Source organism: Benincasa hispida, chromosome 11, assembly GCF_009727055.1.
Source record: "Benincasa hispida cultivar B227 chromosome 11, ASM972705v1, whole genome shotgun sequence".
NCBI classification, from domain to species: domain Eukaryota; kingdom Viridiplantae; phylum Streptophyta; class Magnoliopsida; order Cucurbitales; family Cucurbitaceae; genus Benincasa; species Benincasa hispida.
The window spans coordinates 54,162,889-54,177,838 of record NC_052359.1 but is presented as its reverse complement, the minus strand read 5'-3'; the positions used below and the strand labels follow the sequence as shown (position 1 = coordinate 54,177,838).

At 34.9% G+C, this 14,950-nt stretch overlaps 2 protein-coding genes across 2 annotated transcripts; one reads left to right on the top strand and one right to left on the bottom strand.

Annotated features, from left to right (window-relative positions):
• Positions 1 to 5,350: 5,350 nt before the first annotated feature.
• LOC120090970 (phosphatidylinositol:ceramide inositolphosphotransferase 1-like) lies at positions 5,351 to 9,853 on the top strand. Its single transcript, XM_039048711.1, has 12 exons — positions 5,351 to 6,069; positions 6,180 to 6,269; positions 7,083 to 7,169; positions 7,261 to 7,329; positions 7,933 to 8,013; positions 8,172 to 8,243; positions 8,454 to 8,514; positions 8,637 to 8,736; positions 8,817 to 8,912; positions 9,007 to 9,053; positions 9,142 to 9,263; positions 9,357 to 9,853. The coding sequence occupies exons 1-12, from the start codon at positions 6,037 to 6,039 to the stop codon at positions 9,435 to 9,437; spliced, it is 939 nt and encodes a 312-aa protein (XP_038904639.1). The 5' UTR covers positions 5,351 to 6,036; the 3' UTR covers positions 9,438 to 9,853.
• Positions 9,854 to 11,576: 1,723 nt separating this feature from the next.
• Positions 11,577 to 14,744, bottom strand: LOC120090971. The gene is made up of 2 exons (XM_039048712.1): positions 13,619 to 14,744; positions 11,577 to 12,106 (listed from the first exon to the last, which is right to left on the bottom strand). The coding sequence occupies exons 1-2, from the start codon at positions 14,074 to 14,076 to the stop codon at positions 11,869 to 11,871; spliced, it is 696 nt and encodes a 231-aa protein (XP_038904640.1). The 5' UTR covers positions 14,077 to 14,744; the 3' UTR covers positions 11,577 to 11,868.
• Between the last annotated feature and the right edge of the window lie 206 nt (positions 14,745 to 14,950).

Genomic DNA, 14,950 nt, shown 5'->3' with positions numbered 1-14,950 from the left:
AAGAAGCAACTCGATCCTTGAACCAACCGGACACAACCACTTGGTGACCTTGGTATTCTCGGTGTGAGAATCCAGGAATGGTGGACTCTGGCCCATTTTGGTTAGAGGGAAGTTTTATGTGGAGGAGGAAGACGATCAAGTAGAAACAAGGGCAATCGTGTAGATGATGAAGTTTATCGCACAGACAATGTAACTCGATCGTTTAGATGTTGAGGCTATTGTATAGTCTCTCTAGCAATCGTGTAGTAACTCGATTGTCAATATTTATCTTACATTCACTTTTTTTTTTAATAATTAAAATAATTTTTATTTATCCCATTTTGTCATAAAACTAAATAACTACCTACTAAGGGTGGCTATGGAGAAAAAAGTGTTAATGATCAAATAATTAATAAACATAAATAAATATGATAACTAACTTATCATATTATATTCATAACATATAGTTTTAATATTGCATCATATACAATATATAAACTATAGTTCTTTTTCTCCATTTTATGGCATTTAATATAATTCATATTTATATTAAATTTAATAATCTCATTCATAGAAAATATATTTGAATCATATTCAAATATTAGTTCCTCCAATCAAACAATAATGTATCAAATGCATTATGTCAATTATATCATATATAATTGAATTAATTTAATTATATCATATATAATCAAATTCCCTGTTATTAATTTGAACATTTTAAATTAACCCAAAAATTGATTCTCAACTTAAATTCATTGAGCTACCAAGGGGACCTTATGGACCTATAGCTTGAAGCTTCAACGATACGTGAATAACTGACTAAACTCTTTAATCACATTATCCACCATTCGTTAACTGTCGGACACTCCATTAAAGATCATCAGCTGCACTCTTCGCACTACAGGTATATTTCTGTGTCTATTGGATATAACCAATCAACAGTGCGATGACCCTTCACAAATCGCTCGTAAGTATAGTTGGGCTAAATTACCGTTTTGCCCTTATAGTTATATCTAACTCTTTAAATACCAATGATTTCTCTAATGAACAATAAATCATAGTCCCACTATGACTAAACCTTTCTTGGGCCAAGAGAGGGTGTGATGACACATTATTCAAGACTCGAAATCAGCCCTTAAGGGAGCAATTTATCTATTTACCCTTGCTTCGAAGAAGGAGTGAATGTCATCTTATGTAGCTAGTTCCCAACTCCCCAATCAGACGAATTTCCAAAATAGTGAGTCAGCGATCTGGCCACTCTCACCCATGCAATTCGAAGGATCGCCTCATAGGCAGAAGTTCACAACTCACTCAGGATTAAGGTCATGTTACCTATGGTCATCCTAGTGAAATGAAAGTCTCAATTATGAACGACGTTATATAACGAGACTAAACATTTCGTGGTCCGGTCTTATACAAACTCCTTTATGTAGAATATCCCTACTCGCATGTCTAATACATGAATGATCAACATCAGATCATCTGTAGCACTTTACAACATTTGTAACGCCCACAAAGCGAGCCATACTCGTAGTGTCACCAGGATAAGGTATCCAATCTTATCCATATACTATAGACCATTTAGGTTATCACTTAAACACGATCCACTTGTATGTCTTCACATACATGTTTAGTTACAATAATAACAATGGATTTTAGTTTTTTGGTTTGTGGTTAATGCAACTAAAATATCAAATATTTTATAGACAATGTGAATAAAATATCATATATTATAAATCACAGAATGTTTGTTCATACAAATGTTTACAAACTACAGGATCCTATGAGATTTAGGGCATCAACCCAACAGTCACGAGGCGATGCATGAAACTTTAGTTGGACCTAATGAGAGAGACCGAGGGACGTGCTATCACATGTCCCGTTCCCACTTACTATAAACACTCTCTCCATTCACCTTGATATTGACCTGCCCAAATGTCATCCTTTAAGGGGACATTCATAGTGCCTCTAAGCCGAGTGTAGATCTTATGGTGTGAATTTTCAGGGAGAAATGTGTAGAGGAAAACTGAAGTATCAAATTGACATTCACCTTGATAGTGGAGGATTAATGTAAATGAGATTTATATTAAGTATCATAGAATAGAAAAAGAGCTATGGTTTATATGTTTCATGAGATGAAATATTAAAACTATAGGTTATAAATATAGTATGATAAGTTGGTTATCATTTATATTTATAATAATATTAATTATTGGATAATTAAATCTTTTTCTCTAATAACCAATTGAGTGGGAGGTTATTGGTGGTTTCATGATAACCGTGAGATAAAAGGAAAATTGTTTTCCTAATTTTAGTTATGTTAGGTTTTATAAGCTTGAGATTTTTCTCTCTCAGAATCTTATGAAAGTTGTCAAGTAAATAGGATTTACTAAGCGACAACTTGGAGCAAGCTAACCAATCGTGTAGTGTTTTTAGGCGACAGACACGCAGCTAAGCGATGAACTAAATGACCGCTTAGCTGTTGTTAGATGACCGCTTAGCTTTTGCTAAACGATTGGGCATCAACCTATACGATAGGTTCAGTCTTCTTCCACTTGCTCAATCGTTTACACGATTATTGTTTCCTCCGTCTTTTGCCTTAAACCAAGTCCACACAGAGCCCACCCTCTGGATTCTCACACCGAGAATACCAAAGTAGCCTTCTTAGTGATGTCATATTCAACTCGATACCATTGAGGTTCTGTGGAGGCCGTTCATATTGTTGGGGTGTTTGTAACCGAGGCGATTGCTGAGTTCGAGTGTGCGGTGTTCGTGCTGTGTAGCGATCATGTTGGACGAGCATTCGAGGTTGCTGTATTCGAGTGTTCGTGATCAAGGAGCTTGGCGATGAGCCTACAAATGTGTGTAGCATTTCTCTTTGATTATTTGTAGTATCGTGCTATAATTTCTGTAATGATTGCATAATCGTATGTTTCTGTGTATGACTGTAATTGTAAAGTTCATATATGATTGTAATTTGGAATGATCTTTCCGCTGCTCATGGAAATCCTCATGTTCGATTTCCTTAAAAAACGATACTGACCCTTGAAGAACAAATTCTTTTTGATTCCTCTCCAGAGCAAGATCATCAACCGAGAAAGCTTTTCTGCTTCTCCCAAATTCAATAACACAACAATATCTTCTTGGACACCACCATAAGTGTCAAGAAAAGAATCCCAGAGAGTTGTGTGGGCTTATGTCTAATTTTGGTGAAAGGAGGAGTTTTCTTTTCTTAAGAGAAGAACACAAAGAAGTCACAGAGAGATGGAGAAAGATAAGGAAGAAAAGGATAAAATATTTATGTGATTCTATTATCACGTAATGAGAGAGGTTGAGGGAGTTATTCATCCCTTAATTTGAAAATAATTCCCCTTGGGAGTTTATTTTCAAAATTCAAAATTTTGAATTTTTTAATATATATTAACTAATTTTATATATATCAATATTAAACCATATGTTATATTACATATAGCATATAACCTATAGTTTATTATTTCTCATTATAACCTATAGTATCAATAAGAATCATATTCGATGAATCATATTCATATTAATTTTAACTTAAAGTTTTTATATGAATCACATTCATATAATCAATATTTGAATCATATTCAAATATTTATTTCTCTCATTAAAACTTTATATTATAATGCATCACATACATTGTATTAGTTATATCTTGTACAATTAATTCCCTTTAATTAACTTGAACCATTCAAATTAATCCAATATTAATTGGATTCTCATTAATCCTTATTAAGCTAACAAGATGACCTTATGGACCTACAGATTGAAGCTCTAATGATACGAGATTAGTTAATTAAACTTTTTAATTAGATTAATTAACCTTTATTAGTTGTCAGTCACTCCACTAAAAAATGACAGTTGTACTCTTCACACTATAGATATATTTCTGTGTCCATTGGATATAACCAATCAATAGTACGTTGACTCTTCAAAATTGCTCAAAAGTACAACTGGGTTAAAATTATCATTTTACCCCTGTAGTTATATCTAACTCCTTAAGTACCACTGATCTTTCTAATGAATAATTAGTCATAGTCCAACTATAACTAAACCTCTCTCGGGCCAAGAGAGGGTGTGACGCCACATTGTTCAAAACTTGAATTAACCCTTAAGGGAGCAATTTATCTACTATCCTGAATGAGTGAATTTCTATTTATGTAGTTGCCCAATTCCCCAATCAAAAGAATTCCCAAAATGGTAATATTGAGTTGACGAATCTGGCCATTCTCACTCATGCAGATCAAAGGACCGCCCAAATAGGCAAGAGTTCACAACTCACTCAAGATTAAGGTCAAGTCACCTATGATGATCCTGGTGAAATGTAAGTCTCTTCTAGCAAAAGTGTTATAAAGAGAGACTACTATTCATTTTGTGGTCTGGTCTTATACAAACTCATTGTATATGATACCTTTGCTTACATGTCTCCATATGAATTATCAGAATCAGATCATTTGTAACACTTTACAACGATTGTAACAATTACAAAGCGGGTCATATCCAGGGTGTTACCAGAATAAAGTACTCAACCTTATCCATCCACTACAGATCATTCAGGTTATTACTTAAACATTGTAGATATCATAGTTATCATGTAGTAGACAACTTGTTTCTTATTTTCAACCTACTTCCCTTCTCCCGAATGAATTAGACTCCCTTGTAATTGCAAGAAACGTACACAATGAGGAAGATCTCCATGAAACAAAGAATATCGTTGATACATTCCAAAGCTTTTGTTTCTGTTCGACGCAGTGTTGTTGAATTTTGTTTAAGAACTCGCAATTATGTCACTCATGTGCTGTTGAATAATTCCCCTTTGGAGGATGAAGTTTTTTTATTTTATTTTATTATTTATTTTTTTTTATTTGGCGTTCTAACTACCTTGAGTGGGTGACCTTGGCCTTAAATGAGGATTGGTGTATTTTTCTTCCGGTCTTTAATGCAGTATCAATTTTTATATATATAAGAATTTCCTTTTTTTTTTTTTGTTTTTTTTTTCTTTTAGTAGGTGTTGTATGTAAGTCTTTCTCTATGCATAGGTTGGGTGAGGCGTTCGAACAATTGATTTTTTTTTTTTTTTTGAGCTATTGGTTTACGAAGATGGCTTGATTTTTTTTTAAAAAAGGGAAAAATGAAGATAATAATGTCACGTTGGATATGCCACCAAAAGTAATTAACTTCTCCTTTCTCAAAAGACTGAACTTTGGGAGAATATATGCTTTCTATTTTTATTATCAATAATAATAATCATTAATTTTTTACCCTAAACTTTCACGTGAATATATATATTATATCAAAACTAATTACATACATTTTTGGTTTGTAGAATAATAAAATTGTAGAAGTCCCCTACCCGTTAATTTAGGTATTATAATTTCTGGGCTCCCCCAGATCGTGGGTTATTTTAATATTTGTTAGACGAAAAAATGGAAGTGTGGTAGTGGAAGAGGTCAGAGGCAAAACGGCAAATCTTTCTTTCAATTTTTTCATATTCTTTTGTTTTTGTAGTAACAATTAACAAAATAAGCAGCCTTTCCCCCTTTCCCCCTCTCTTCTTTCCTTTTCTCAACTGTCTTTCTCCATTTCTTCGATCAATTTCGCCTCTTCTTCTTCTTCTTCCTTCTTCCTTCTTCCTTCTTCTTCCATCTAGTACCTTCCATCATCCCACAAAGCCAACATTCAACATTCAACATTCCAAACCCCCAACCCCTTTTTCCTTTTCCCTTTTCTCTTTTCGTTTCTCTTTTTCTAGTAATGCCTTGTTTTGTTTCCCCTTTGATTTTCCATTGCAATCGCTGACTTGGGTCTTGATTTCCTACTGGATCTTCCTTTTCAATCTCGATTTCCTCGAACCAGCATTCTCTTTTGATTTTCCCTCGTTTTGACCGGATTTCGGTTTCATTTTATTTATTTATTTTTCTGGGCCGGGATTGATTCCACGGATTGTTGAGGCGTTATTGAAGTTTGCGATGTTGACCTTCAGAGTTTGGCTTTGAAGTAATATGGAAGTGGTTGTTACGCGCATTCAAAATGAATCTTTACATTGGTCGCGAAGCGTCAAAGGTAGGTTTTTCTTTTTCCTTAATTCATAATTTCTGAATTCTTCTGGCTTTATTTGTGCTTTTGAAATGATCTTTTCTTCTATTTCCTCCTTTCTTCCTTCTGGTGAGAAGGTATGGAAAAGATTCTGCGCAGAGATTAGTACGGAGATCAGCCTTCTTATCGAGAATTGGAAGTACCTTCTTGGTGGACTTATTTTTCAGGTATTTCTTTCAATCTCTATTTCTATGAACATTAAAGCATTTTTACTTTTTTTCCCCCCCTCCTTTAAAAAAATGTTGGTCGGCTTGTTTGTGGGCCCTTGCTCACTCATCTTCTTCCTAATGGAAAGATTATTCGTTAAGGTTAATTTTAAAAGAATTAGGAGGAAATCCCAGATCTTTTATATGTTTACGAATTTTTGAACAGGTTGCCTCTGTTTACCCACTCCCCTTTTAAATTCGAATTGATTTTGGTACTTTGATGAATCTACATGATTTGTTTCTTATGCAACCAAACATTTGGAACCGGTGAAGTTTGAACACGTAGTTTGTCCCATCTTTTAAAATTGAATAAAGTTTCCCATCTAATATTTGCATCCAGTAAATCCAAAGTAGAGGTGACGACTGATCTTTTATTATCTTTTGGAAATGGAACTTTTTTTAATGAATGGTTGAAGTATGTGGATGCCTTTAATACATAATTCTAGTTTTTTTTCCCCCCCCAATATAGAACCTCGAAAGTTTTATGATATTTGGCATCTTTAATTTTCTGTCTGGAGGTAAAATTATGCTTTCTCCATTGTCCAGAAATTTAGGAAATGTCCATTCAACCATGTTTGCAAGCTAACTGGTTTGGGCAGTTTCTTGGTTTTATCTTCTCCTTCTTATAACTTGAGAGCTACATGATTCTAGTTCTAGGAACTTTAATACCTCTGAGTCGTCTGAGACATGATTCTAAGTCTTCTATCCAAGTCTTTTGTCATTTTGTTTTCTCATATGCCTAAGCTTAATGTATAGCATTTTTCTTCTCATCAGTACATACATGGAGTTGCTGCTCGAGGAGTTCACTACATACATCGGCCAGGTCCAATTCTTCAGGATGTTGGTTTCTTCCTTCTCCCTGTCAGTATTGATCTTTCTCATCCTTACCTTTCTCATCTTTTATTTTCTTCCATTGTTGTTGTTGTTTAAGTATGTGAATTTTGGTATGTAGGAGTTAGGACAGGACAAAGCTTACCTCAGTGAGACTCTTTTCACATTCATATTTCTATCCTTTGTTGCGGTAAGTGGTATCTTGTTCTTGGTGGTGTTGTGTTTTGATTGTTATTCCATTTCTACCAACCACCCTGAATTTCTTGCATTGCACAATCTTTTTCTCATTGCTGTGCAATTGTGATGAATGTCCTAGGAAATTCAAATCTTTTACCAATGGAATCATGAATCAATTTTTCATTCAAAATACTCCCATTAGAAAGGAAATTCTGATTGATTGTTTTATTATCCCCCCCCAAAGATTCTGTTAATGATGGATGGCCCTTTTTTTGTTCATCTTTATTTAATACGATTTCTAGAACAATTTTGTTTACTGATCACTCTGAGCTACTGGTTTCATCAGAACATTCTTCTATTCTCTTAATGTTACCGAGGCACAGTTATGTCAAGCTCTTGAGGCTAGGCAAACCAATAATCCATCACTGTTGTACTTGATGGGCCTGTGTTAGCTGGTTTCCTGTTTGCAATTTTTTTTTTCCACCCATATGATATAATTGTGCATTAGCATGTGTTGCCAATTGCCATTTATGCTCTGATTGGATTTACTTCCTCCTTTTTCCTATCTTTGGAGTTTTAGGCGTACTAATGGATTTTTTATATAAAATAATTGCAGTGGTCTTTTCACCCTTTTATTCTCAAGAGCAAAAGGATCTATACAGTTCTCTTATGGTGCAGGGTTCTAGCATTTTTAGTCGTGAGTATGAGTATTCATTCATTTATCATATCGAATTTGTTACGTTGTGCAATTGCATTTTCTACTCTCATTAGCTCTCCGAGTTGGTTATCTTGCTTTAAAGACATTAGAACACTTTTTGCATCCCCTAATTCAACGACTGAATCTGTTCTCACCAGGGTTGTCAAATTCTTCGTATCTTAACATTCTATTCTACACAGCTGCCTGGTCCAAACTATCATTGTCGTGAGGTACATTTAAAAATAATAATAATGATTGTTGTATGCCATATGAGTTTGTTTCCGTAGTTAGTGTCGTACTACTTTTTTTCCCCTTCAGTTGATTATTTTCCTTTGTAAAAGAGGCATGATTCTTAAATCTTTTCTATAGATTTTTTTGCAGTAGTAATTTCGTTAATTGTCTTAGTGGTATAATTTACAAACACTGGATGCATTATGCAGGGTTCAAGACTTGCCACATTGCCTCCTCCGGATAATGCCTATGAAGTTCTATTGATGAATTGTAAGCATCTTCATAGTCTATTAGACACTTGCTTTATTAGTCAACAGTATTCATTCTCTTGTTTTGTGTTTTTCCTTTGAAGCTGGTTTCTTTACGAGTCTTAATTTGCTGGTTCAATGCAGTTAGTGGTGTATTATATGGTTGTGGTGATTTGATTTTTTCATCACACATGATCTTCACTCTTGTTTTTGTCCGAAGTTATCAGAAATATGGCACACAAAGGTATTATTTATCCATGGTTAATACATGTGTTGGCATGTGAATCTTGCATGCAGACCGATTAATTTTGTTCGTTACTACAGATTTATAAAGCAATTGGCATGGTTGCTTGCTGTGACTCAGAGTTTGTTGATTATAGCATCCCGCAAACATTACACCGTAGATGTTGTGGTTGCATGGTAAGACTGATGTGTTCTTGTTCAGATCTTTCCATGTCCAATACTTTTCTTTTTTTGTTTGATCACTAATACAAAAGTGGTTGTTTATCTGTAGGTATACTGTTAATTTGGTGGTCTTTTTCGTTGATAAGAAATTACCAGGTTAGTTTTTGTAATCATGGCTTTATTATTGTCCTGATTTGGCATCTTTAGAAAGTTTAATCTTATCTATTGGGCTTCCATTTTGCAGAGTTGCCTGATCGAACAAATGGGGTTGCACTATTACCATTGAGCACCAAAGAGAGAGATACCAAGACCCGAGATGAGAGTCACAAGCTCTTGAATGGGAACTCTGTAGACCCCACTGATAGGGTATGTGTGGTGAATAGTTCCTTTCCCTTTTGGAGTTGGGATTCTAAAATCGCTCGTCTTCATCTTACTCTATCCAATATGTTCTTTGTTCAGAGGCAGAGGACTCAAGTAAATGGCAAGATTCCCGAAGATGGGAACGCTGTCCATGTTAATACCACGATGAATGGGGCCTAGTAGCACAAACAACAGACCTGCTTGTGGAGGATTGTTTATTTCTTACAATGTAGACTAATGGCTTTCCTTGCGTGTGGTTGGCTCCTTTTCCCAAGACTGGTAATTTGTTATATATCCTATTTTATTGGGAAATGCAGTATTTAGATTTACTTTCTTACCATCCCATTCCTTTGTTTTATTTTTTTCTCTGAAATTTGCCATTTGGATTTGGCAATTAATTTAGGCAGGAAGTTAAGAGGATTGCATCTTCTTCTCTTCTTTTAGATGGATCAAGTAATTAACGTCATCTAACCTAGTTCATTGGTTTAGATCATTTTGAATTTCACTTCCTTAGTTTTCTGTAAAAATTTTAATGACCATGAAGTCGTCAAAATCGACACCATTTATAGATTACTGAAAGTTTTATGTTTTTCAAATTTTGATCGTTGACTTTTGTGACATGCGAGGAGGGTTGTGGAAGACTTATTATAAATATTTTTTAAAGGTAGAAGGAGAGCTCAGCAAGCTATCTCTCTGCTTTGAAATGGAAATATGATGTGATATGTACGCATATGGGAAGCACATGGCATTGCCTTATGCAATGGGTATGACCATATTCATAAAACAAATCCCTGGTCAACTATGCAATTGTATCTCAATCCTGTTGGTTTAGCTCTCATTGATCATTCATTTTCTTGCAATTCTATTAGATTCTCATTTGAATTAACTTTAGTCTCACATTAATTTTAATAGCCTCAGCTTAAGTAAGATTTTTTGCAACTTGGGAGAGGGAGAGAGACTTAACGAGTCGCTTGATGATAATCGTGATCTCTAATAAAAGAGATGAAAGATAAGATCTCCTTTGCAGTGTTATTTCCTTTTTTTTTTTTTAACAATTTCCATCATTATATTCAAGTATTTCCTTTCTGTTATTATTGGTACTCCTTTTCTGTAATCCTTTTAAGCCTGTCTGTGTACAAAGAGGCCTGCAAAAGTCACTTTCAATGATATATTTCTAATAAAAGACTGTTGATTGAAAATGTACATGATTACACAAATGATGAAAAAATGTCCATCTCTGCTAAATAGTTAAGATGAGATTTCTCCCTTACTATCCATATTCATACCTCCCATTCGTCTATTAAAATTTTGAATATTCTTCCATGAGATAACAGTCATACCGAAAGAAAAGTTGTAAAATTTTAGGGCAAGATTGTGTATTTGAAGAAGACAAATCTTAATACTAAGAGAACATTTGGGATAAGGACTATCTTATTTGTAGTTTTCAATTAATTATATTTGACACTATTTTAAAACTCTCATTTACTACAATATTTATTGTTTTATATTCATCATTTGTTTATCTTTTATTATAGTATTTACTATTTCCTTATCAAACTAAAATAGTTTACACTTCAAACACATTATTATAATTCAAACTAAAATAATTTACATCTCAAACACAAATTATTATAATTCAACTAACTATAATAACTAACTTCTCTCCAAATGTTCCCTAAGTCTATTTCACCACAAAATTTAATGTCACAATAAATCTGAGTGAAAGAAAAATCTCAGTCACACCCCTCTTTATGAAGGAATATTTACTCCACATAATTGAAAGAGGAAGGACAAGTCTAGATCGGATTTCATCAAAATCGAGGTCTCCCAAGTTTTGAAATTTCTACAATAGTTTTCGAAAATAGTGGATATGATGGTAGTTGGAAAGAAACATCTCTTTCTTTGAACGAGAACAGTGTTAACAAGAAAGGAGTCGCAAATAAAGCCACTTTAGTTTGTACAGATTCGTAGCTATCGAAGTTAATAAAAGGGCAGCCCTTCACGCCACAGTTTGATGAGTTTTCCTGACAGAATTTTGTTTGCATTTGACAACAGATAGGTCCCATCCCATACACGCCTCGTCTTCCCCAAGACGGCGACACATGTTCCTGGTTTGGTCCACAAGGAAAATGCCTGTTCTTCATTTAATGAAATCAAAGAAATACCCCTTTAATTCCAAGCTTTACAAAATATGAGAGCTGGAGAAAGCACAGAGCTTGTTGATGGGTTTCTACTACACATTCTCATAATCAACGCTCAACAGCCAAATACTTTAACAAGATATCATTCCAGATAAACCATATTGAAAACGCATAATAATAGTAAGAAAAATGAGAGATGATGCTCGTTGGAAAACTCAGAATCATCAAGGATGTTCTCGACTGAACCACATTTCTCTAGAACTTGGAATTGAATGGAAGTGCAGTGGAAAAAAAAAGAACTTTTGTGGGGAATGTTGGGATAGGTACATGTGTATAGGATGATAATCTATATGAAGTTATGGACACTCTGTAGGCAATTCTCTGGAGGGTCTTTTGCAGCTGCAAATTCTGCAAGTTCCTTAATCGGATTTCCCCCCGTCTTCGATACTACTTACTTCTAGGCAATATGTTTACGAGGGCACATTGAAGTGAAACAGCCAAGATATAACAAAAGCAAAGACCATGCAAGCAAGTAGAAAATTCAGAAACCGATGCCCACGCCAGAAGCTTTGGCTGTCTGATGAAGGAATTGATGCAGCAACTGTAGTTGTCGAGGAGGCGTTGTTGGATTCATTAGATTGCTCTGTTAACTCAACCTCGTTTGGTCCGAGAATATTCCGTGCAATGGAATGGCAAATCTCACATGTCCTGATAATAAGATTCAAGAAGATTAGGAATAATTATTAAAGTAGCCAAAGGAACAAATATGCAAATGCCCTGGTCCATTTTTAAGTATCAACCAGAAATTAAAGAATTGTCACACAAAAATCACATGGTGTAAATCTATCATGTGATACAGCGCAATCCACTGTCACCAATTAATAAGACATTTGATTGAAATCCACAATAAATAGTTGATTAATGATGGCTATGATCACCAATGTTCAGAATCTCTGTCCAGTAACAATACGCAGGAACCTTTTTCTGAGTGAAGTCAAATCATTTATCAATGGAATTCAGAGACAAGTGCAAGAACATATCGTCTGTTCGTTTCTCAGTGATTAAACAATAACCCTTCTGAAATGTGAACTGACATATTCTATTCATTATTGATATTGGAAAAGTAATTTTAACATCATAGGAAATATTGATCATCTTGGTTCCACAGATAGCATAACCCTTGTCCATATTTTGACAGCCTTGAAACTCTTCATGGACATCTTTTCTTTTGAGTATATATGACAACAGATATACGAGATTCAACAAACTCCACAACATTATTTTCCCTGGAGTGTTAAAAGCATTGTGGAATAGTGAACTTTCTAAAGCAGCTCAGTACAGTGAACTCTAAAGTAGTGACTTGGATCGAGCCAAGCTAATTGGAACAAAAACTATTGTAATTGTAAGGAATGTTAGATCAAGGGCATGAATCAGATCTATGAGAAATAAATTCATTAGAAGTCTACTGAAACAAAGTTCCATGTTCAATATGTCTAATAATGGAGAACCAACAGCTGGTTGACACAAGATGGACTGCCATTTGGACATGTTAGTTCATGAGAAGGAGCTGAGAGAGCAAATTGTGCGACTAAAAATATTGGGAAAACTGCAAGTTGGCATATAATACAGGAAACTAGAGATCTTAAAGTGATCTGTTGAGTGATCAATATAACTTTTTCCCACTTCAACTGAATTATGGTTCAGAATAGCAATGGAGTAGTATCAACTTTACAGAGTGGAGGTGTAGAGAGAAAAAGAGAGAGATTCCTAAGCCATCAGAAAAGGGCCAAGGAAGAAGGAATAATCAGTGTAACTTGCTTGGAGATACATAAATGCTCTTTCTTATGCTTTACTCTTATTTCTTGTTGTACGTCTAGTCTAAAGCTTTTCCTCTAAGTAAGCATCCTTAAGTCCGCAACATTCAAACTCATTACACTAAGGAATTTACCCTAAAGCTAAAAAATGGTAAGGTTTTAAGGTCTTAAATACATCTCCCCCTGATTTAAATTTGTGAATAGTCCAACCCCATGAGGATTAACACAGAAGATGCTCATGTACTAGAACAGACCAACGTAGAGCAGCAACAAAATAATCTGAAAATATGAACTCAAAGAACTATCAAGCATAACATAACATAGAATGAGTGACAAGTATGGTCAGAATCCGAGGGAGAAAGAAACATCAAAAGTTGCTAAATGGAAAAAAATGGATTAGACTTACTTATTTCCTTTGATTTTGAACCAGGTTTCAGCACAATGCTTGTGAGCAGCAGCCAAATCATCCTTGCATGAACAACCCAATTCGATTGGGATTCCAGATTCTTGGCTATTACTCTCCAAACCCAAATGACAAATCCTACAATCTCTCTCTACTTTAGCTGAATGCACCTTAATTTCAGTAATCCCATTTTCATTTTCAACCTCCACCGAACGATCCGAAACCGACGAAACTCGCCGAGAATCCGAAACAACCCCAACCTCCGGCTGAGAAACGAAAGCAAACCTATACTCATCGTAAGAGCCACCGTTGGTCGAAAAAAACTGAGAATAACACGAACCCTCGTCGGCGTCAGAGAAATAGACGCTACAATCGGCGCTCAAGTCACTACCGCTGACAGACCGCCGATGATTCCCCTGTTCCAAATCAATGTCGGACTGGGAAACTTCCTGCGGCCCCATTTTCTTAACCCACAAGCTAAAACTCTTTCACAACCACTTCCACCACAGACCAAGCACATATCAGAGAACCAACCAACGACGGCTCCAATTAATTTCTCCGAACTTTGGCATTTAAAGAAGTGGGTTATTGGATTCGGTAACACCCCTTCAACTCCATTAATTAAAGTTTGCAATATAGAATTGAAGAGGAAGTTATAATAGAACTCATGGTTCTGTTAAAAACAAGAGGATTTGGTAAAGAATAAAACAATGGTCCGACAGACAGAGGTCTGTGCTAATGTTGGAGGGCTTGAACGGAAGTGAGGACTGTAAAGATGAACAGAAACGTGCAATGGTCACCAGAGAATTCAGAGGAAATTACTGGGAAGAAAAAGAAAGAAGTGGGGTGGTGGGGGGGACACAAATTACAAAACAAAAATTGAAAAAAAAAATTGAAAATTGAAAAAGAGAAAAAGAAAAAGAAAAAGGTTCTGGAAGATCTGTTAGCTACAATACACAAGAATCTATGTTCTCAGTTGATTCCATACGTTTGATGACATTCTATGTAATGCAAAATGCCCTTTCACTTTCATCAAACATCTTGTTGATGGAAATAGATCACCAAGTGACGCTTACCAATGTCTTTAAGTTTGTCGCTAACATTGAATACTCACCTAACCATTCGATTACGGTAACTGACATGTATTAGCTCTTATAAGATCGACGGTTGAATTCTCATTTTTATTTTTATTTTATTTATTTATTTTGTGAACAAGTTTTAATCATTAAAGTTGAGAAAAATGGATAACTTAATCAGGAAGCTGCAAGTTCGATGTGGAAAGTAAAAAAGCCTGTGTGTTATTATTTATTCATATTTAATTTTGTAACCCAACCC